The sequence below is a fragment of the Pyrgilauda ruficollis genome, unplaced genomic scaffold, assembly GCF_017590135.1.
Source record: "Pyrgilauda ruficollis isolate IOZ18807 unplaced genomic scaffold, ASM1759013v1 scaffold1, whole genome shotgun sequence".
Classification (NCBI taxonomy): Eukaryota; Metazoa; Chordata; class Aves; order Passeriformes; family Passeridae; genus Pyrgilauda; species Pyrgilauda ruficollis.
Genome location: NW_024508100.1, coordinates 20,239,377 through 20,263,467, shown reverse-complemented (window position 1 = coordinate 20,263,467; position 24,091 = coordinate 20,239,377). Strand labels below are relative to the sequence as shown.

The 24,091-nt window shown below is 36.7% G+C and overlaps 1 protein-coding gene across 2 annotated transcripts in view; it reads left to right on the top strand.

Moving 5' to 3' along the window:
- The window catches only part of GABRA2 (gamma-aminobutyric acid type A receptor subunit alpha2), a 57,961-nt gene extending 43,250 nt beyond the window's left edge, over nucleotides 1–14,711 (top strand). Inside the window, exons 6-10 of one of the 2 annotated variants that reach the window (XM_041476453.1) lie at nucleotides 473–616; nucleotides 1,416–1,568; nucleotides 9,512–9,714; nucleotides 12,216–12,218; nucleotides 13,781–14,711. In XM_041476453.1, coding sequence (XP_041332387.1) covers nucleotides 473–616; nucleotides 1,416–1,568; nucleotides 9,512–9,714; nucleotides 12,216–12,218; nucleotides 13,781–14,089 — 812 coding nt within the window. In that variant the 3' untranslated portion in view covers nucleotides 14,090–14,711. The remainder of the gene's footprint in view (nucleotides 1–472; nucleotides 617–1,415; nucleotides 1,569–9,511; nucleotides 9,715–12,215; nucleotides 12,219–13,780) is intronic. The other variant, XM_041476534.1, reaches the window with a different exon arrangement.
- The last annotated feature ends 9,380 nt before the right edge of the window (nucleotides 14,712–24,091 follow it).

The window sequence follows — 24,091 nt, the reverse complement described above, 5'->3', positions numbered from 1 at the left end:
TAAGTCTGGATTTCAACTAATAATAAAATTATTGAGATACATCGCCAAAGTTGAGCGTGAAGACAATGGAAGGTCAGAACTATACAGGAATGAATTTTTTAAAATTTTGTGTGTCCTAAATCTTGCAAATTGTTCTTCTTTTCATCTGCCTTATCACAATTTATAGGATACATGTAATATCTAATCTCTGACAAGTCTTTTAACCATGTAGAAGAGATGTTGTTTGTAGTTTAATAGAAAGAAATTGTGGTTAATAAGTTCACAAATGAGTGCCCTGTTCCCATGCTGCAGTAGGCACTTAATTTACAGTAAAGCTATTTAAAATGGCCAAAGATATTTTTTATAACATAATTTTAAATTCTTTGGGGTAAGTTTTTATTTGAAAAATAAGTGGCTCTTGTAATTCTGTGAGTTTTGATGGATGCTGTTTAATTTAAATTGTTGACAAAACATTTTACCTTGTTTCTCACAGATGCATACACAACTTCAGAAGTGACATACATTTGGACTTACAATGCTTCAGATTCAGTGCAAGTGGCACCAGATGGGTCAAGACTGAATCAGTATGATCTTTTAGGCCAGACAATTGGAAAAGAGACAGTTAAGTCAAGTACAGGTTAGTAAAAGATATTTTGAAATATTTTGGAGAAAAAGGCAGTTACTAGCTGTGAAAACTATATTCCAGGTGGTGTTACAGGCTTCTGAAAAAGAATGTTGCAAAATGTGATCTATTAGGAATGTAATGTACAAGTAACACAAAACAGCACTTCACTGATTCTTTCAAATTATAGTTAACTGGTGATGGCAGAGGTGAACTTGCCCTAAGGGACTGTTTTTTAAAATGCTGTCTGGAGCTTCATGTTCAATCCTAATATTTGTAACCCAGGGTTGGGATATTTGTTAGATTTAATATTGCAAATGACATAGATTTTGTCTAGTAAATGGTAGAGCAGACAGGTTTCAACCATGTTTCCCTTCCATCATGTTTTCGACATGAAACACTGGACTATTCTGCTAGACTCTAGACTGTTTTCCTGCATGTGCCAGGCTGTGATGGACCCCCATGGCTGCTTTCTGACCGTGATTAAATTCTCAGAGAGGTGGTGTGTGAATGCAGAGAGTTGCTTATAAGCAGAAGCCTTCAAGGCTGAAGTACTTCTCAGCACATACAAAACTTCCTGGAAGTTCCTCAACACTCACCTTTCATGGAACACAGTGGGAATAAGAAATAGCTGTACGCAAAATTTTTCTTATACTTTATAGGATGCTTTCTATTACAAAATACCTTAAGTACAATACAACCCTAGAACATTTGTTTGGCATAAATATAGCAAACTTTCTCTCACCAAAGAAATGGTCTTTCTTAAGATGATAACCTTTTGTTTCACTGTATTTTGTTTGTTTGTGGCACCTAGGTGAATATACAGTAATGACGGCTCATTTTCACTTGAAGAGAAAAATTGGTTATTTTGTCATTCAGACTTACCTCCCCTGTATCATGACTGTCATTCTGTCTCAAGTGTCATTCTGGCTGAACAGAGAATCTGTACCTGCCAGGACAGTCTTTGGTGAGTATACTGAGTAGCATTAGCTCTGTTTGCAGTAGCTGAAGATGCTAGAAAGTACTTCTGAAGTAAAGGGCTTTCTCATTCAAGTTAAAATGTTTGTAGAATGTGATATGCTTTCTAGTCCAAACAGCTTTCAGCTGCAGCTCACACATCTCCTGAGAATCCCAAAGGTTTTAGAAATTAGTACATGCAAGCAAACGGTCCTCATATCCTTGACTCTTAAGAGGAAAAAAAAATCAGAGAATAGAAAAAGATTATAATGTTTCTATTTAAAAACTAAATTTAGTAAACTTAGATGATTTTCTGAAATATCTTACTTACCTTGGTATTATCCAAGTATTTTGGTACTTGGTAGATAGGCAAATTTCTAAATTTATTTTTAAATTAGGCAAATTAAACTTGAATTTCTTGAATTATTTTTGTTCAAATTTCAAGCTGAAGTTCATTTAAAGAAACCCTATTCTGGGCTTTTGGGCAACACTTTTTCGCTGATTCAAATTGGAGAGTTCAGCAAGCAATAAAATGGTGTTTCTCAAAATAAAAAATGTCTTTCTTATTTGCAAAGCAAAGTACATTTAATTTGTTTTCTTTAAAAAAAAAAAAAAGAGATTAGCACAATAAAATTATTGTCTGTGTGGAATCAGCCATCAAAAATGCTGCATAAAATTGTATGCTTAGTCATCAGTAAGCACCATGTACTCTTCAAAATATAGGCCAAACTCAAATGCATATTAAATAGGATGCACAACAAAGCATTTACTGTCTCTCCTGGTAGAGAATATGCCACACAAAGCACTGTAAAAATTGCAGGTTTGAATAGGAGCCTTACAGAAGTCAGATGAAATGGGTCAGTAGTTTCAGTGGGACCAGAATTCTGCCATGGTTTTCCAGGCAGCTATCAGGCAGATTCTTTGTCTTTCTTCAAGATCTTCTGTGAATTTATCCATTTTTGGTTATGAAAATATACACTCCTGTTTTCCAGCCTTGCAAGTATTTTCTGTATCCACTCCAGGACATATAGGACAGAGTGACTGGTTTCTCCAAAAAAAGTCTCACATCTGCTCTTCCTAAAATGCACTTTCTGTTACTGTGTCACTGTTAACAAGGCACTCCATCCATAACAAGGCCCTGGGATAATTTTCCTGAAATGTGTCCCTTCCTGCACACCTCTTCTTTATTCTTGATTTATTTTCTGTTTAATTTGTATTTTTTTTTTTAGAAATGAGTAGTATCTGCATGGCAGCTTTGCTCTGCTGGGGTTTAGTATAACATGGATAATGAAGTGTCCTTCTTCAGGATGTCTTGAGGGAAATGCATAGGAGGGCCACAAGAACAGAATCACACCACTCAGTGACACCAAAACTGAAATCTCATGACTAAAAATGATGGGTTTATTGCAGACATAGCAGTTTCATGCTAGTATTTTATTCCTGCCACACAGATATGCACCCTGTGTACCACTAAGGGCTCTGTCCCCTCCAGGCACCCTTCACCCAGGGAAACAAGACACATCCAGGCCCTGCCTTTTGGGAAACCATAGCCCTATCATGCAGCATTTGCTCCTCAGGCTTAGCCTTTTTCATTGGGTTGGGTTGGATTTTCCCTGAGGAGCTATTTCATAACATTCTTTTACACTCTAGATGAGATTGTTAGCATAAGCTGCCAATGGGCTCTCTAAATACACAGCCTCAAGTGGATCTCCCAGGCTTTCTCCATTCCTACTGGCAGCAGTTGTCACTGGGATTTCTGATACGCTCTGGTCTCTTGCCTGAATGTGTTACAAAAATGTGCAGTTACTCAGAGTTTCATAACAAAGTTCCTCTCTAGCTCTTTAGTGGTTTTTGATTGTACTGAAATATTCTTGTCAGTTGGAGCTGGGCTGGTACACTCAAGGTTTCATTTGGGTGATGCTTTGAAGTAGGCTCCATCCAGTGACAAAAGAAGCTCATACAACAGTTACATTAATGAAATGAGCTACATTCAGCAGAGAATATAAAAATTGTAGGGGGTATTCCTTTACACTTTTATTGATCATACCTAATTTTTAGTTTTTATATGGAGTAGTCACTTGTTAGATACCCATCTTTGCATTGTACATTAAAAATATCAATTTTAAAATATAACTAAACAGAAGTTATGGGTTTGACAAAGTGTTTTTGAAAATCAATGAGAAATTTATTTCAATGACCTTCTTGAGAGTTAAGGACCAACTACTGGAATACTGTTCCTTTCAATGAAACATAACTTCTAGTTATTCAAAGCACCACTTAGCATGTGTTATTTCATGGGAAAAAGAAATTACTTTTCTTTTCCCTTTTTATTCTCTTGCAATGTGGTTTCAAGTTCTAGGCTAACATTAGGGGTTGGTATAATGAGGCTTATTTTATTGTTGAGCTCTTTAATCCCTTTTCTTTATGGGATCTATTTAACATTACTCTATTGCTTCAACTTTGCTTTAAATTTTTGGAAAAAGAAAGTTTTGTCATCGTTGATTAAATAAGTCTTGAATGTGTTTTCTCCAGCGTATAAATCTGATTGCATTCTTAATGAAAGAGAATAAGACTGGTTCATAATGCCTTCATTTAGTGCAAGATTACAATCTGTTTCATTTAGTAATGTGTTTATTGTTATGCATTTAGTGTCAACAATATTAGCAAAACTAATCTTGTGCAGCTTATTGGATTCTTGCTTGTTTTTAATGGGTCATAGCACTTAGAAGCATCACATGTGTTTGAATAACAGCATTAGATGCAGGTGACAGAAAATCAGAAATTAGTTTTCTTAGTGCTACAGTTATCTGTGCTTTAACTCACATGGAGTATCAATGAGAATGATAAAATAAATGTAGTTAGGTATATAATCTTTGTTAACTGAAGCAGGAAAGAACAAAAATTAGTCTTATTATTTATTATATTTAAATTCACATAGCTGTGTTCTTTTGTTAGTTCACTGTGGTAATTTTATTGTTACTCTGAGTTCCTGTGTCTGTTTTCACTGGTTCTTGATGTGGGTCCTTTCCATAGGCTGCAGTCCTTCAGGAGCAGAGTGCTCCAGCATGGGTCCCCTGTGGAGCCACAGGTCCTGCTGGAAGCCTGCTCCAGCACAGGTTTTCCATGGTGTCACAGCCTCCTCCAGGCATTCAGCTCTTCTTTTGTGGGGTCCTCCTTGGGCTGGAGGTCAATCTGTGCTGCACCGTGGACCTCTCAGTGGGCTGCAGGGGCACAGCTGCTTCCCCATGGCTTTTACCACAGGCTGCAGGGGGAACTCACCTCTGGTGCCTGGAGCACCTCCTCCCTCTCCCTCTCCTCTGACCTGGGTGTCTGCAGAGCTGTTTCTGTCACATATTCTCACTTGTCTTCTCTGGCTGCAGTTGCTTCTGCTCATTATAATTTTTTGTCCATCTTAAATATGTCATCCCAGAGGCGCTGCCAGTGTTGCCCTTGGGCTTGGCCTTGCCAGCAGCAGTGGGTCCCTCTTGGAGCTGGCTGGCTTTGGATCTCTCAGGCATGGGGGAAGGTCCTGGCAGCTTCTCACAGAAGACAGCGCTGCAGCGCCCCACTACCAAAACCTTGCCATGCAGACCCAAAGCAACTTTTTAATTGTGACACTACAAAAAGAGGAACCCAAGAAAAGTTCAAATTTGTTCTCTGCTTATTTTTACATGGAAATTAAATAATAGAGACCCATCCTTTTGAACAGTTTTATAAATACAAAGTACATTTTCCCATTTCATTGAAAAAAAAATCTCAATTGTCTTTATTCTTCTCTCCTTCCACATGCTGCAGATTGTCTTTTGTGCCTTAGGAGATATCCTGCTACTCACACATTTCTGTTTATAATTTCTTAATTGGGAATTTCTGCTAAATGTAGGTATCATAATACAGTGATAGGCATTGGGCAGTGGAAAACTAGCCCTGAGTAAGAGACTGAGAGCTGGCCACAAACAAACTAGTATGTCTCCTCAACTAAGTTATGTGTGAAGACACTAGTTCATATTCCAGGGGTGGAATAATTGCATGCAACTTTTCCTGGAGCTGGGCTAAATAACCATTTGCCATTTGTCTTTGGGAATAAACTTGTCTGTTGCTCAATGGGAAATTGTGCTCCATTGCTCAGTATTGATACAGTGAAGCAGCATGATACCGACTTCACCATATGGACACGAGCTTACCCAACTGACTGAATTCAACTTTTCTGGAAATAGATTTTGTTATGGTTCTTGCCTCCCAAGCTATTTAAAAAGGCTGGTTGGTGTTGTTATTTTAGTGAAAAGGGTATACAGAGTGCTTGAGCTATTTTCTATAATCTTTCTCTCAATGGTTGTTCAGACTTACCTGCCGGTGTTGGAGCAAAATCACAGTACACTCCTTTTGTATTGCATTCCCTGCTAACACATATACTTTGAGTAAATAAAAGCAAACAGCATTGTGTGTAGCAAAATGTTATGGTGCAATGCTTTAATATCATGCTACATACAGAATTTTGAAACTTTTGTTTGCATTTCTATCTATTTGGTCTTGGAGTGATAAAATGAAGTGGTAATCTGTATCTCTGAAATGGTCAACAATCTTTTCTTTCTGCTGTTATTTGTATTTATGAATATCTTTGGGTTTTGGACCAGGTTGGGATATCTAATTACCAAAACACAGTTGCAATTGGTGTTAAAAAAATAGAACAATGAAAATAATTTCCTAAATTAAAAAAATAAAAAGTTTATCAATCCTTTTGTGATCTGTTCTTCAATCGTTATGTGTAACTAACAAATGTGGTCATAAAGTAGTCATCTTGACAGATCTTAACTTTAATATTTATGTGTCAACTCCTCCAATTTCCACTCTCTGTTTCTAGTTAGACATTTCTAGTTTTTCAGGTTACTTCTTCCACTGTTATGAGCATAACACAGCGGCTATTTTCCAGATATATAAGTTTAGTGCCAGTGAAAAGTGTTGAATTTGCAGCTCTGGAGATGGGTTTTCTCTCTCCAGTAAGCAAATGCTGTTTTAAAAGTAGCACCATTAAAAAAAAAAAAATCCCAGGCAATCAAATAGCTCCAGTCTTGGCTGCAATGGATAAACCTTTAGTGATAGAAAATATTTAGCTTTGTAGGCATGCACTGCTGAGAATAAACCTTGTAAGGATGTTTACTGTTAAGTAAAAAATGCTTTCTTTGGAGAAAGAAGGTGGTTGGATGGTTTATTTTTTGTGTCTTTTTCAAAGACACAAAACTGATGACTGTTCGTGGTCCCTTACAAAATAATACATGATTGTTTCTTCTGGTAGCAATTCAGTTGCCACATCTGCTGGGTGCTGGGCTATAGAAGAGAGTTCTTGCCTTGTATGTAAACTGTTTTTTCTGCATCACAGTGAGATATCATGCAGTCTTTACGTAGCCTTTTAAATGTTTTGTTTTTTTGGGGTTTTTTTTGACCACTTCATTGTAGGGGCTACAATCTACTTGCTGTTTTTTATACCAATTTTAGTTCACTAGTGTTATGAATTAGATGAGCAATGAGGAACAGTTTTGTTCTGATCAGTGTATGGGTTTTGTGAGATTTTAAGTTAATCTTTGTGAAATAAATGAGTTTTGTTTTCTCAAGTTGACCCTGTTCTTCCACATTAATAACTTTTCAGTCCTCTCAGGTTTAGCAGTGGCATGGAGGCAGTTATTTCCATTCAGTCCTTTTTCATAAAGAAGACTTGATAAAACTTATTTTTCAAATTAACTATGATGTGCAAAATCATCCGTTTTTTCTCTGAAGAATAATAGCAATCTAAAAGGACTAGAAAATCCTAAACTGACAGATATTGCAGATGAAATTTTCTGTCCAATTTTTCCCCATTCAATTCAGGTTAAATGACTGTGGTAGCTTAAATTCCCATCACTGAATTTATAGAGTGAAGGAATAAATGAAAGTATGTTGGCAATGGGCTGGCAGTGTGCTGCTTGATTAGCATTTGGGTCACAAAGTGGTGTAACTTGCTGAACTTTTTAGAGGAATTGTCAAGTGGTAGCATGTGGTAACAAGATAAAAATTCACAATGTTTTAACTGGGACTAGGAAAGGTCAGCATTAAATCTTAAATCAGATTTCTGAAGAAGTCAATGTGGTTTTCAGAAGATTAATTTACTCTATAAAGTGGGATTGAATATGAGCAATACCTTAGCAACTGTATATATTTACATGTGGATAAGGTCACCTTGGATCTGAGAAACATTCACTTTACTGATCCCTCTGTATAATTATAATGATTTATCTGCAGCTCAGGACCCGTGTTAAAATTTACATGTGATACTTATAAACATAAGATAGGCTGTCTTTTCCCTGAGGTGCTGAAAATAATTAAGCCATGTGTTCTGTAAGCATTAGGAGAGACTAAGTTCTTTACAAAATATATTTTGTCTACAGATTTTCATACTGTTCCATATGATAGCTGCTTCCTTTTCATTGTATAGCCTAGTAGATGCCAACAGTGTCCTGGCTGATTCCAGGCATCCACTTTAATTTATGGAGGCTGAAAAACAGCAATTAGAGATTTATGTTTGCTAAGGTGTCTCCTGTGTGACTCAGCAGGATGCTTCTGTGTGTTGTTTTCCCTGCTGCACAGACCTTTGAGAGCGCTGAGGCTGAGTCCACTTAGCTTTGCTCTGTCACCCTTTGTGGCACCTTCAGAGATGGAGAATCTTTACTGGAGGGATGAAAGTTGTGGAGTCCGAGGAGGTCTCAGTAGATGCAATTGCTGGCTCTCTTCTCTTTCACACAGTGGATAAAATTGCTTCTTCTCTTGTAGCAGAAGGAAAATCAGAGCTGTGTTGATCCTTCAGAACCCAGGTGACAGATTGCTGACAGCAGAAGATCTGGCTTAGGGAGAGTGATTTTACTTTCTCTTGGGAAGCCTCCTACACCAGTTTTATGAGTGTGTATTTGTTGAAGCTGTGATGTGCTGTTACTAATATTTCTGCCATGGCATCTCCTTTGCCTGTCATAGTGAAGTGTAGGTTTGCTGATCTGTGCTGAGTATATCACTTTGTGTTGCCTTTAATTCTGCAGACATACTTAATGGTGTGCCACAAAGGGAATAGTTTAGTTTGTCTAAGTGTGATTCAGCCTGAGGTGGGAGAATTGATTTACTTAAGGAATGGAGACTGTATTTATGGCTGTGGATTTCTGCTTGCTAAATCTGACTCAGACAAAAGTTCTCTTACTTTGCTCCCATGTATCTTCCTGATTCTTTTGGGAGGGATTTTTTTCTTTTTTTGCTGGGTCCTCATTATGTAAAAAGTACCGCAAAATTCTTTTAATAACTGCCACAGTGAATGCACAGCTTTCCTGTATCACCAACGCTTGTTTTCTGACACACAATACAATTACAATAGTAAATCAAATCAATGCTGTTCTAGAATACAATCCATGTTACCTGAATGAGAGTTTACCCTGTTTATGTCTTTGAGTATGTCACTGAATGGTTAGTAAGACAGCAACTGTAAAGAAAAAAAATTCTCATTAAAAAAGTGTATTTGTGTGATAATTTCAGAAAATATGGGTACCAAACCTGCAGCCATTGCAGAGAAGCCAGCTACCAAACATTAACCTATTAATCAATATTACTCTAATGTTACTAAATATTATGAATCTGTGAAGAAATGATTAATTTTGTTCCTTACAATAACCTATCCTGCCCTGACAGGTTAAAAAAAAATTATTTTCTGTAAGTTAAATCATCAGCTCATTTAAAAAGGAAAGTTTAGACAAGAAATTGAACTGAAATTACTTCAAAGGAAAATCCAGATACAACATTTTATACAATTCTAGCAATGTTTGTCACCAACATAGAAAAAAAAATTCATTGTGTTTCAAAAGCATACCATAATATTTTTTGGTTTATTTTTGCTAACATTCAAAATCCAAGTGAAATTGTTGGTTCTGTTTTTGTGTCCCCTTGCAGGAGTAACAACTGTGTTGACAATGACAACACTGAGCATCAGTGCTCGAAATTCACTCCCCAAAGTAGCATATGCAACAGCTATGGATTGGTTTATTGCTGTTTGTTATGCATTCGTATTCTCTGCATTAATTGAATTTGCAACTGTAAATTATTTCACAAAACGAGGATGGGCCTGGGATGGAAAAAGTGTAGTGAATGATAAGGTAAGTCCTAAGGAAATAGTCTTATTTCCAGTCAATTACCTAAACCAGCTCTAATGTATTATGATATTTTGCTATATATATATATATATATAAAAAGCTTTAAATCAAAAGAATGTACATGTATTTTCTGTCTTGAACAGGAATATATCTGCCCTTATGCTAATCTCATTTGGTCTCACTAATCCAGATTTAGTTATCAAGAACGTTATTTTTTTTTATTTTGGGAACTGTCTGTCTTGTATTTCAGCTCCTCAGATACAACCATTTATCTGGTTATTCATAAAATTTAATCCAGATTATATTGGTGGATCACTTTTTGTATTTTTTTAATTTAGTTGAGTTGGAAATAAAAAAAAAATTACAGAAATATATAATGTATATTAATTTTCATGTTATGTAAGGTTTAGAAAAGCAAATTAATATCCATATATGTATGTACTATGAATAACAAAATCTAGAATTTCTGAACATTTCCAGTATTCTGAAACTTATTCCTACTGATAGCTAGACATTAATTTTAAAACCACTTTAGACAGCAGATGTACAAAATTCTTCACCTATAATGTGTCTATGCTTTCAGTACACAGAAACACAGTCATGCCTTAATTTTCTGGTCTTTATATTGTGATGGAATGAAGAAGTTTTGATTTGATAGAATTTCTCATTTCACAAACAGAATGACTTAGTGACACACCTAAATTTGTGTATTTGCAGTTTAGAATTCTAACGCAGAACAATTATTAAAGCTCACCCGTTTTGACTGACTTAATATATTTTATCCTTTTTTCCTATCTCAGTCCTGGATTTTACCAATGAAAACAGATTTCTTCTGAAAAATACATGGATTTCTGTGATCCTCTTAAAATAGGATAGAATTTTATTTGCTTCCTAAATGCAAATAAAGCAGGTTTCATTAACTGATTTCTTATCATTTTGAATGCATAAAGAAGCATGCATAAAGAAGCAAATCACAAAGAAGCAATTCATAAAGAAGCAAAATGTTCAGTTAGTAGTAAAGGAGAATTAGAAGAAATGTTCATTCTTCATCATTCCCTGTGACTTCTGGAAGGGCATGAACTATCCATAACTTCAGGATCTGTTACCTCCTGCTCGAGGTAAATCAGGGCGAGTTTATCAGCATGTCATGAGTGAAGCTTTTCAGACTGGCACATTGCCCTGTGTGCCAGTTATTGCCATTATTATAATAATGGCAATTATAATTGTAATAATGTAGGGAGCCCTATAAACTCCCTGATCATCCTTTGGTCATTCCTTTAAAGTACAACAGTGTTGTTTCATCATCCTAGGAGTGGCAACTGTTTAAAAGCTAGGCAGTATTCCTTCCCTAGGAGTGACAATAGCATCCATTACATTTTAAGATTTATATACCATCCATGTGTCCAGTTCTCTTCTTTCTTCAAACTGACTTAACAAAAAGATAAGCTTTTAATGTAGTCATAGTTTCTTATACAAAAATATGGTTCAGCTTTATTATGCAGGTCTCATTAATGGTATTACAGATACCTTTTAAAAACACACTAATTGTGTCTGAAAAGAAGGACTTACAGATTAATTAAAGTGTTCCTCCCATAATTTGATTTGGTAATTTGCTCTTTTTTTTAGCTGAAGGCATCTGTGCACCTAAAGCCAGGCTTACTCTTCACTAATTAAAATGAAATAAGTTTCCTCAGTGGCAGTCGTCTATGTTCACATTATATGGAAATTCTTGTCTAAGTGCTGTTGACAGGGAATTTGCCGCACAGGAAGGCAGGTGCAGGAAAAAGCTACATGTTTGATCAACTATTTTTCACACTCCAGTCAACAAGGAACAGTGCTGAATTCCCAACTGGTTCCCAGATTCTCTTTTCGTGTGACACCATCTCCTAAGACAAGGTGTTTTAGGCACAAATCTAACCATGAAGATCTGAGCAAGATTTTTAGATGGCCCAGATAAATATCAAATTGGATGTAATTTAAAACCAAAATTGCAAATGGAATAGATGCCTCCCAGTGGAAGTAAAAAATTGAAATGCACCTATATGAGAAATGTCATGGAGAATTCCCTTAGTTGTGTCACTTCTATCAGATTAAAAATCAAAACAGACCAATACAACTGATGATTTATATATGATCCAGAAGTTAGCTATTTTTTCATTTGCTTAATTCTGTATTTTGTGGAAGAGACGGACTAAATCTAATATTTATTTGCTCGTCTCTAAATTACATACATATATTTTATGTATGTTAAATACATAGCATGTAATATATATATATACATACATTATTTTATTGTATTGTTTTATATATAAATGATACATGTTATATTTATATATATGTAAATAATATATATTGCTTCCTGAGAAACTGCCTTCCATTCTTTCTTGTAGGTTATTAGAAATTCCTTAGTCTGAGATTGCTGCAAAGCATTGGATCAATTTACAGCATTATAGGCTTATTGCAGAACTAGTCTGTGAACCTGTGTATTGCTCTGAAACCCCAAGCCTGTATTCATTCCCTACACATCCCTGTGCCCATGTGTACACATGGACTCTCCAGTGAACTGCCCCTGGCGGAACTTTAGCCCTTTGAAAGCATGCACAGTCCCATAGCAACACAGAACTGGTGAAGTTAGAATTGACCTCTGGAGATCATTAAATTTATCTCCCGTAGTGCAAGCAGGGTCACCTATGGATGGCTGCTCAGGGTCATTGTCCAGATATCTTTTTGATATCTTCAAAGATGAAGATTCCACAACCTCCCTAGGTAACCTGTGCCAGCACTAGGTCATGCTCATAGTAAAATTGGGAGGTTTTTTAATACTTAAGTGGAATATTCTGTATTTCATTTTGTTCTCATTGCCTCTTGTCCTTCAACTGTATTTCACTGGGGAAAACCTAATCTTTATTCTCAGATACTTATACACATTGACAAGACTCCCCCTGAGCCTTCTCTTTTCCAGGCTGAACAGCCCCAGCTTTCCTGGCCTTTTGTATTTCAGATGCTTCAGGCTTTAAATCATCTCTGCGGTCCTTCACTAGGGCAGTTTCATTATGTCCATGTCTCTCTTGAGCTGGGAAGCACAGAACTGGATCCAGCACTGCAGATGTGCCTCACCAGAGCCGAGTCAAGGGGAATGATCACTTCCCTTGGCTGGCTGGCAGCACTGTGTGATGCAGCCCTGGAGGCTGTTGGCCTTTGCTGCTGGCTTGTGTTCAACTTGGTGGCCACCCGGACCCCCCGGGCTTTTTCTACAAAGCTTCTTTCTAACCCATTATCCTCAACCTGCACTGGTGCATAGCTTATTCCTCCCCAGGTGCAGGACTTAAATTTCCCTTTTCTGAGCTTCATTAAATTAATTTTATCCCACTCTCCTTATCTTCTGCTGTTTTTTAGGTTCTTAGTCCTGTTTTCATCATTGTTATGCATTTTTTAACCAATACTTCATGAAAAACAGAAATAGTTCTAGGGCTGAATCTCAGCTCGGTTCTAAAACTATCAGTCTGCATTCTTTCACTTAATTGCAATTTCTTCCTGACCTCTCTATATGTGTGTCTATCTATATATATGTGTAAACACATTTCTCCAGAGTGTCTAAAAAATGTATACCCTTAACTGGAATTCATGTATTTGTTAGTGGTATGTTATGACATGCCCAAATAATAGCCATGCTAGTTTAATGTGAGACAGGTGGCCTAATTTTAATTTCACTACCATGACGGGTAATCTTCACAGTAAACATTGTAAAGAACTTGCAATTTTGTTGTAAGGAGACAGATGCAAAGCCACTACAGAAAGGCCGACACTTCTCCAGTTATGCTTACAATCACAGTAACAGAGACTTCCTCACATAACTTCAGTAGGGCATTTGATGGTGCAGGAGCAATCTTATGTCACCTCAACCTTCTTTCTGGATAGACTGGAAATGTCTTTCTTTATATCTGAATTTATTGGCATGGTATTTATTTTAATATGCTCACTCGTTTCTTTTACTTTTGAAATTATGTTTTATTAAGTCTATTCTGGCAAATACACATGAAATATTTAACTTCCTGCTGTCTTCCAATAGAAAAAAGAAAAAGCATCTGTCATTAAGAAAAACAATGCCTATGCAGTGGCTGTTGCCAACTATGCTCCAAATATTACCAAGGACTCAGTGCTACCAACCATCTCCAAGAGTGCTACAACTGCAGAACCCAACAAGGCAAAACCAGAAGCGAAGCCACAAGAAGCAAAGAAGACATTCAACAGTGTTAGCAAAATTGACAGAATGTCTAGAATAGTGTTTCCAGTCTTATTTGGTACTTTTAATTTAGTGTATTGGGCTACATATTTAAACAGGGAGCCTGTCTTACTTGGCTTTGCACCATCAACCTAAAAGCTGACTTGCACTGAGGACTCCAAGCATCATTCTAATCAGATAGGTTGTTCGCTATGTACAGTCCGACTAATAACTGCTAATCTGTGAACCATTCTGTACAGTGTGTATATAAATGTCTTGTCTGTGTGTCTCCAAAGGAGGGACACAGCGTTAATTCATGGGTCTGTAAACAGATAGCACCCATGGCAAATACAGCCAGCTCTTTAAAAGTTAAACCCAGGGGACTTCTGTTAAACTAGGATTCAAATATACAGAATTATATTCTCTCCGTACAATGAGATGAAGATGTGATCTTACATAATTATTTAGGAGCAGTATTTTTTTAATTTAAAGTTAAAATATTTTTCTATAAAGTAACTAATTCTACTTTAGTGAAAGAAACTGTCATTTAAAAAAGTGATTTTTTTAAAAAGGTGTAATTGTTTCATACAATAGCAGTACCCATGTACATAACAGAGTACGGAGGTCGTACAGTTCTGCTCTTCACAGACATTCTGGATACAAGTTAGATTGAGGAGGTAGTAAACACTACTGTATGGCAAAAGCCACAAGTTTCTTACTTCTGTCCTCTTTGAAGTTGTTAATAAATACATCTAATTGATTTCAGGGAAAAGGGTAAATCAAATTCAATATCCACCAACTTCTGCTAGTGAGATACTTATTTTTTCACTGTTTTATTTATTTGATATTATTAAGCTGGATTGTCTGGTTCAGCAAAGCTGGATTTTTTTTAATTATTGTTTTTGATTTTGTTCTTAATTGAATTATTTTCAGGTTTATAGAATCACTCAGAAATTTTTCAGGTTTAAGTTAATCAGTAATATAATATACTTTTTTCTTTGCTTAATGTTTTCCTAAAGCCTGCCATTACAATATTTACCTGTATTTGTCCCAGGAAGCACTGTTTTCAAGGGAAACAAGAACCATGATTTAAGTTCAGGAATATGTCCATATAATAAAATTTACTGCTGCTTTTGTAAATTGCAACTTTACATTTCGCTGACATAACTTTACAACAACTTTGTATACTAGAAATGATTTTGCTAAGATTTGAATGTTATTTTTTTAATAAAAGGTCATGCGTCATCAGTAGGCATCAACTGTATTTCATATACACAAATACAACAAAATTGGATCTGCCATTGGCAATTTTATAAGAACATTTAATACTATCAGTAAAATTGTTTTTCTTCTGAGCCTTTGCAAAGATTCTTTATGCCCCTAAAGGCCTGGTAAATCATAGCATAAATAATAATTGTGTACTGTATTTAGATTTTAGTATACTTGGCCAATCAAAACTATTTTGATTCACACATACATTAGCAGTTATTAGTTGACCTTTAAAAAAGATACACCTTTATGATGATGTCTTCTAGTAGAGACATATGTAGTCGTATAGTGTCATTTATTGCAGTTTTGTACAGTAACTTGAGTATAGTGCATAAAATAGGTATGTTCAGAGTTTAAAAAAAAGTTGTACAAATATTTCTAAAATCAAATAAAAGAGTATCTTAAGACATGGAAGTGTGCTAAAAACAAAGAGAAACACCGCTTTCTTTTGCTGTTTTATTTTCTTGCTTTTTCTTTGCTTTTGATGTGATTCTGTTTTGTACTTTGTGTGACAGTATAGATACCAAGGTCACAAATGCATATTATAAATAGAATTAATAGTTAAGACAGAGTTGACATCAGTAAAATAAAGACATTTAGTAGGTTATAAAAGAAAGGGAGAAGCATGGACAAGGTGTGTATCCCTTGAATTCCCTCTAATTAAACTGTCAGACTAAACCTTTCTCATCAACAGTAGCTTAAAAATGAGCACTTTACTCAGAACATTGAAATAAAAATATCCTTATTTTCATATATATTTATATGTAAATGTAGATCTTCCATGTAACATGGAGATGTGTGCAATAGTGTGATTATGAACAAAAGGCTAGAAGGCAAGCAATAAAAAAAAGGGTTTTTTCATGGTATAAGCATACATTTTTAAGATGTTTCATTTGTAAATTAAAAATTTTCCCTTCAACATCACGTTGTCCAGGTATGAATAAATATATAAATATGTACATATGTACAAATAATTGTAAATATTAGGACTGTAGAAAAATCCCTTCACTTTTAGCTCTGTTTTTGGCAAAGGGCTCTGACTGTATAGTTTAATGGAGGCCCCTGCTAAAATGCTCTTGAACTTGAATAGCTCGATTATGTTTTCTGTGGCTGAGGTCTCCTTCCTGTGACCTAGTGAGAGCTCTTACCTTCTGTTCTTATCAGCAAGATCTAGGGACTCTCCAAACCTCACTAGACTGGGGTGTGAAAAACAGAGGTTTGTGTTTCACCCTTGGCTACATCCCAGGTACTCAAACCCTTCACAGTGTTGGAACTGTTGCGTATTTCTCCATGCACGACACTGTATAGTCAGAAGTCTCCCCATGCCAGATATGAGTGTGCTTAGTCATGTTGAATTACCTGATAAGGAAGGATCTTGCATCCTTATCTAAGAATGGGACCTCCTCAAAGGCTTTTAATGGTAAAGTCTTCTCCAGCAAGACTTCTCTGCCATCTGGGTAACTCAGAGCTGCATGCAAAAGCCCATCTTCAGTTTGCACAAGAAGCCCAATGCTGTCTCACGTTAGTCAGCCCTCCTGCTACCACTTTCGTTAGGTACAACTATTTTATCATTCACTGACCCTTTTCTCTAACCTTGCTTGAGTCAGTAGAAAAAACATGTTTATCACATGGTAAAGTTACATTTATTGCCCAGTTATACAGAAAAGTAGGCATACTGTAATATAAACTTAGTGAAAAAAAAAAAAATCCAAAACATTTTAAATGTATACCTGCAGTTATTGTGGGCATCAGCTGGGCTTTTAAATGGGCACACTCCAGAAAATTCAGTAAATTGGTCAACATTAAAGCAATCTCCTTCTACGGGAAGAAGGAGTATGCTTTACTGTTTCACTGCTCAAACATTTACAGTGGCCCAGCTGAGTACACATCAGGTGCAAATTTGTAAGACTGCCGACTGGATAAGTGAATATAAATGTAAAGATTTAAGTGAATGGGAGCATTGTACAAGGAATACCAGAATACAAGAGTTAGGCCTTATTTCCTTTAGAAGGAATCTGTGTCATTTCATTTACTATAGAAACTGTGTCTGGGATTTTAAAGCTATTGTCACAAATTTATGTGCCAAATATGTAGAGGTTTCCTATAATTTGAGTAAATCTTAAATACTTAAAGTGGGGAGGATGAGTGAGAAAATGCAAGTCACTTCTCTATCAAGGACTTGCATGTAGAATCTGACAGTGAATTTTTTTGGTTGACATATTAATCTAACCTACTTCTCCTATTATTCTTGGGTCAGTGTGTCATATTTTATGATTTAAGAAATAAATAAAATAAATACAAAGATAAAACACTGTGGTAAATTTAGATTGGAATTACAGTAATTCTAAATGAGGTTTATGAAGTAGGTTTCCAGTGTAGTACTGGGGCACATACTTCTGGATGCATGTGTCAGTTAATTTAACAGTAATTTATAAATCAGCATGAAAAGTAGAGATCAGCACAGTTTATCAGCCAGAGTTGTCTGCTGGAGACTTCATGACAGAAGAGTAGGAAATTCTCAATTATGATGTGGCCAGTTAAATTACCTCCACTTATCATACGTGAGCTAATTCATCTTGTAACTGCTGCATTGTTGAGCATCTTTAAAAAAAATATTATGATAGGCGTTCTGAGATATGAGCTTTAGTTTGGCAGACCACTCACACCACTGAACATTATTCCAAATTAAGGAGCCAATTTGCCCATATAGTCACAGGAAAGAGCATCTAGAGACAGAACAGGAGCCTTACTGAAACACCTTCCCTTCCCAGTGGTTACAGATAACATACAGGGTGATGAGACTTTTCAAAAGAGACCAAAAACTGCCTGCATGAAATCAACCAGAAGCAGCAGGGAGGAGGTAGGGATGTATGGGGGAGGAAAGGAGAAAAGAGAGCACATAAATGGCTTTGTTACCATGGCAGTGGAATGTGAGATAACTGAGGAGGAAGTCGCTGAGGGAGGTAATATGTATTTTTGTTTCAGCTTCAGTTCTGAGCCTTCACTGCCACATGTGTGTTGTGGACAGTAACTTCTAGAGCACATAAAATGGAAATACTTGTATAATTCTACTGAGCTTGAGGGACATGAGTTGTGCCTTTGAAAGTGAGAGGCCTCTAGTGACTGCTTTGTGAAAACAGACCATGCAATACTGTGTGTCTCCTGCTGTTTGGAACATCTTGGGTGGAAGGAGAAAAGAAGCTTCAGAAATTAAGTAGAATTTTGTTAATTCTACACTTTGTGTTCTTAAAAAGCATGGCTTTCACTTAAGCACAGAGAGTCAGCACTCATCCTCCATACCTCTCATTCTTATTCTGAAAGCTTAGTAGTGCACAGGTTTTGCCTTGGCCTTCACGAAAGAGATGAAGTCCATGGTGCTGAACGTTACCACTCCTAACAAATTTGCATGAAAGACTATTTCAGTGTGGATATGAAGCTATCGTCATCTGTGCCCGATTATGTGCAGACACATAATGCTAAAATTTATAAAACCATGCAATGAGTTTTAAAGTAGAGGAAGAAAACATTTTAAAATAAACCCAGTAAGTTAAACGGCTTCATTTAGAAAACACAGTTTGGCAATTGTAGAAATGCCTAAACATACCTAAATAGACTCTCTGAATGTGGTATAATTTCATGTCACATATAAAGTTTTTATCTTACACATATTTAAATGCTAAAATAATTACAGGAATTTGTGTAAAATTCAGATCACCCTTCAGCCTTGAGTAAAGTGAATGATTCTTCATAAAGCAGTGTTAGGATTCCTTCCATCTCATCCCAGCACGGGTGAACCTCCTTCTAGAATGCTCTTAGTCCACAATATAAATTCAAGTTACATCCTTTTAATATCTCTTGTTTTTTTCTCTTTAGTCAAGGAAACTTCCACCTCATTTCTGTAGATGACCCAAACTCCCTAACAAATAGAACTTTTAATTACTTTCTAAATCCAGTTACTAATTTCAGCCATCTGAGAATCAGTGAGGGACTTTAGGTCTTTAGTAGTAGAAGTTAAAGGATCAAAACTTTGTTACAATGCCTGGAATATGTTAATTGCATAAAATGTTTTCTTTCTCTCTACTTTAAGCCACTTAATTTTCTAGATTCAAATCTTTCTAGGTGAATCTTTTAAATGATGTTTATGGAATCTGTGATTATCTTACTGGAAGAGGATAAATTTTGAGGGCTTGACAACTCTGATGGAGATCAGGGCAAAATTTGCACTGAATTTAAAATAAAATCAGTTTACATCCTCATCCTATTTACCTCTATCAGTGAAGTCAGTAAGGACTTTTCCAGAAGAGAAGTACACCTAACTACACCTGGGCTCTCTTTTGGATATGGGTTGTCAGTTCTTTAGTCCATGAAAATAAACCCTTAAAAGAAGTGTCAACCATACTGGAATACAGAGCTTTGTCTGCTTTTTCTTGATATTTATTAATGCCCTTTAAGAATATTGTGAAAGTGCTGTAAGTTAGGATGAGGTGATAACACTAACAAAAAGGAATTTGGAGGATGCTTTAAAATATGCAAGATAATGTATACTCTTCCTCTAGTGTTGGAGTCTACATAAATATATATGATTATATTTTTATTGTTGGATAATTTAAAAGTTCTATTTTGCTTTCAAATTAATTACATAATGTGAATACTTTGCTTGATAAGGTGTTCTGGAGTGTGTCCTTATGCATTCAAGGTTTTTAACGATTGCAATGAGTGCTTTCATTCATCTCATATTAAAAGGGGTGAGCTTCAACAGGTTGAAGCATTATATTTGCTTTCCTATACTTTATCCATCAAACTACGCCGTTGAGGATGGATGGAAATAGCGAATGGAACAAGATATTACTTTGATCAACTGCTTTTGATAGTCTTTATTAGATGTTCATTTTGGCTGAATTTATCAGTTTATAGGCTACTGTAGCTTAGCAATAGCACGGAATGCAATGTAGTACTTTACATCTGTTAGAATACATATGCACCGTATCTATAAACTGTTAAAACATCAGTTCCTAAACTGCACCCCTTCACCCTCTCCCCTCCAAATAGTCACTTTATTAGGAAACATTTGAAGGCACTTTAATTTTAATGGAAGTGATTACACTAAGTATTGTTATACTTGATTAAAAAAAATAGTAAAAACAAAGTGGTCTCTGATTCATACATAGTTTGCAATTTCTCAGCTGGGCGGGAGTCAGAAAACATTTATGCATTGTATGACACATCTACTTTAGTGAGTCACTTAGGTGTGAAAATGTATAGGACTTGGAAAATAGGCACTCCCAGTATATTAAACAGAAAAAAGGGAATGGGAAGAATGAAACCAATAATTTTGAAATTAAACACCAATCAAATATGCACAATAAGGAACTGCATGATAAATATAAGTATACTTAACCTTGAACATCAATGTCATATAAAATCTTCTGGGTGACAGTTTACTTATTTAGTAGGTTTCATAGTTATAAATAATTAAAGAAGATTATAATATTCTGTAATTTGTGACCTTGTTTTAACTGGGAAAATCGTTACTTTTCTAAAATGTAAAAGAAATAACTGGATTTATGTTTGAATGTGTCACTGCTTGCTGTTGAAGAATATTTATTAACCACATGCAAAATATTGCTTAACATTATCTTTTTGTACTTCTTATTAAAGTTAATTTAAATATAGCACATTTTGTATTTTTGTTTTTAATGCTTTGACAGCACAAATATTTAATTCCCTTCATGTCTTCTGTCTTAGGACTTGCGTGTGGGTTTTTCATTTTCTTGTTTTTAAACAACCCATTACAGTCTCTACGAAGGTGCTTTTTTATTAAGGACAGTATTTCCCAAAGGAAACAAACAATATATTGAAAAGAAAATATTTCTCAGCTTGGCGAGAGTTTAACAGATTTCCCATTTATATTATGAGAATACCCTCATGTATTCATATTACAAATGGCAATGTTTCATATTTTCTGAAGGTTATAAACATGTTGCTGCTGGGTATACAATAACAACTGAATGATGTGGAGCACAAGAAACCTCCTGCCAGACAGCTTAATTCATCAGTGGGAGTATGTGGGGTAACAAAGCTTACTTAGAAAGAAACAGAAGACTATACTGTTAGTAAGGTTTAGGTTTGGATTTTTTTGGTTTTGTTTTTGTTTTTTTCATTTGTTTTAAAATGAGCATTCTGATTCCAAGTATTTCAGTGGAAAAGCTGTAGATTTTTCTGGGATGATCCTTTCTTTTCCTGTAAAGTCACATAAATGTCCTTCATGGATGATGAAGAACATGACACCCTCCTGTCCAAATTGGTAAGACATGGATTTGAGACGTGGACTATATGATGAGTAAGGAATTGGCTGGATGGACACAGACAGAGTGGCAAATGGCTCAATGTCCAGGTGGAGGCCAGTGACAAGAGGTGTCCCTCAGGGAGCTGTTTTAGGATTGATGCTCTTCAATATCTTTGTCAAGGACATGGACAATGAGATCCATGCACCATCAGCAAGTTCACCAATGACAAAGCTGAGCAGTGCAGGTGACACAGAGGAAGTAAGGAATGCCATTCAGGAGGACCTGGACACACTTGGGAAGTGGGCCCATGGGAACCTCATGAGTTTCAGCAAGTCCAGGTGCAATGTGCTGCACCTGGGTTGGGGCAGTCCCAGACATGAGCCCAGACTGAGAGAAGATGTCATTCTCTGCAGAGAAGGGCTTGGGGATTCTCACGGATGAAAATATGGCCGTGACCCATCAGTGTGTGCTCACAGCCCAGAAGGCCAGTGGCATCCTGGGCTGCAGCAAAAGCAGCTCGATGGAGGTGTTTCTCCCCCTCTGCTCTGCCCTGGTGAGACCCCACCTGAAGCCCTGTGCCCAGGTCTGGGATCCTCAGCACAGAAAAGACATGGACATGTTAGAGCAGGTCCAGAGGAGGCCACAAAGATGCTCAGAGGGTTGGGACACATCCTGTGAAGACAGGCTGAGAGAGCTGGGCTGTTCAGCTTGGAGAGGGGAAGGCTATGGGGAGATCTCATTGTGGCCTTTCAGTACTTAAAGGGGGCTTATTAAAAAGAGGGGAGGGACTTTTTACATGGGTAGATAGTGATGGGAGAGAGGACAATGGTTTTAAAGTAAAAGACAAGAGATTTAAATTAGATATTAGGAAGAAACTTTCTACTCTGAGGGTGGTGAGGAACTGGCACAAGTTGCCCAAAGAAGTTGTGGATGCCCCCTCCCTGGAAGTGTTCAAAGCCAGGCTGGATGGGACTTTGAGTAACCTGGTCTAATGGAAGGTGTCCTTGCCTAAGTCAATTTATGGAGTGCTGAGGGATTAACAGCAATGCAGAAAATGGCCCAAAATATAGTATCTTTTTTTCAGGAAACACTTAATCCAAAAATCAGACTGTAATGAATAAGGATTTCGTTTCAAAAACGTGTTTTATGCATGGGTAAGAAGCAAACAGGGACCTGAGTAATACTTGCAGAGTTGACAAATCATATGGGAGAAAAGAACCATTTAAGTAGATCCAGCATGGAAAACATTTTGAACATTTTGTCCTGTGCATTTGTGGTGGATAGGAGTCAGAGTAAAAGTGAAAGATGAATATTCATAACATTTTAAATATTGAAAAGCAACTCTGCTTTCAAGTTCTTTGCAGATCTTTTGAGACCCTGCTATAACTTATTAAAGAGGAAGGAATTTAATGTCTCTTCAACTTTCGAAAGATTAGCATCACTTTTTGCTAATGCTGGACATAAGTGACAAAGAATGTGACAGTTTTATGAAGATTACTGTTTTTTTTGTAGAGTAACATATTTAACTCCTCCAGTCCTCTCCCTCCCCCCCCCCCGCAATCAATTGTTAATGTTGGAGGTAGTAAGAACCAGAACAAGCAGTTAAAATTGCCTTCAAGTTGTGGCTTGACATAGTTATCTTAAACCTTTCTGATGGAACACATTTTCCTTCAAAACATCTTTCTGTCATTCTTTTATACCTCAGACACTTGACACTAATGAGTTAAGTGCTCTCAGAAATGACCGTGGTGGGAGTTTAGAGTCAACCATGCTTCAAGTCTCATTGTAGGTAGAGTTCAGCTGTTTCTACTGTAGGTTGCATACAATGGTAAGTGTTTCTATTTTTAACAGAAGAGTTCTGACAGCATTAATATGCTAGAACAAGTGTCCAGCAATGAGCCAGTGATCAGGTGATACTGGAAATGTCAAAGACTAGATCCATCTGGCAACTTTGCCTGCTACCAATGGTAACTTCACGCCTCACACTAAGACACAGTATTTTAAAAAAGCTCCAAAAAAAGAGTTGAAAAATACCCAGGGAAATATAGGAGGCTCTTGAAGTAAATTGATGACAACTTCCTGGCTGAGGTGATGGAGGAGTCAAGGAGCTCATGCAGCTCTGTTGCAGCTCATACTTACAAAAGGAATGGACAGCATAGTGATGTGCAAGCCTTGGATGACCATGAGATAGAGGTGTTCAGGATCCTTAGAGGAGGGAACAAGGCCAAAAACTGGGTACCAGCCCTGGACTGCAAGAGAGCAGACTGGCCCTTAACTCTGCACAGTGATTATCTCCATTCACAGCCCCGGGCAGCTGAGGAGAAGGCTTGAAAGAGTCCCTTGGTAGATGGCTCTGGAGAGAAAAGAGGTCCAGAGCATCTAGTTGGTTTTCAAACATATTCTTCTCCAGCATCAAGCAAAGTCCAACTTGGCAAGCAATAAGGCAAGCCAAGGTGGCAGGAGGCCTGTACAGATAAATTGGCCTTGACTAAACTCAAATATAAAAAGGTGGAAGGAGGGGCAGATGACCTGGAACTAATATAGAGACACTCTCTAAGTTTTTAGAGAGAGTCATGGAAAACCAAAAGTCTGAGGATGGGAA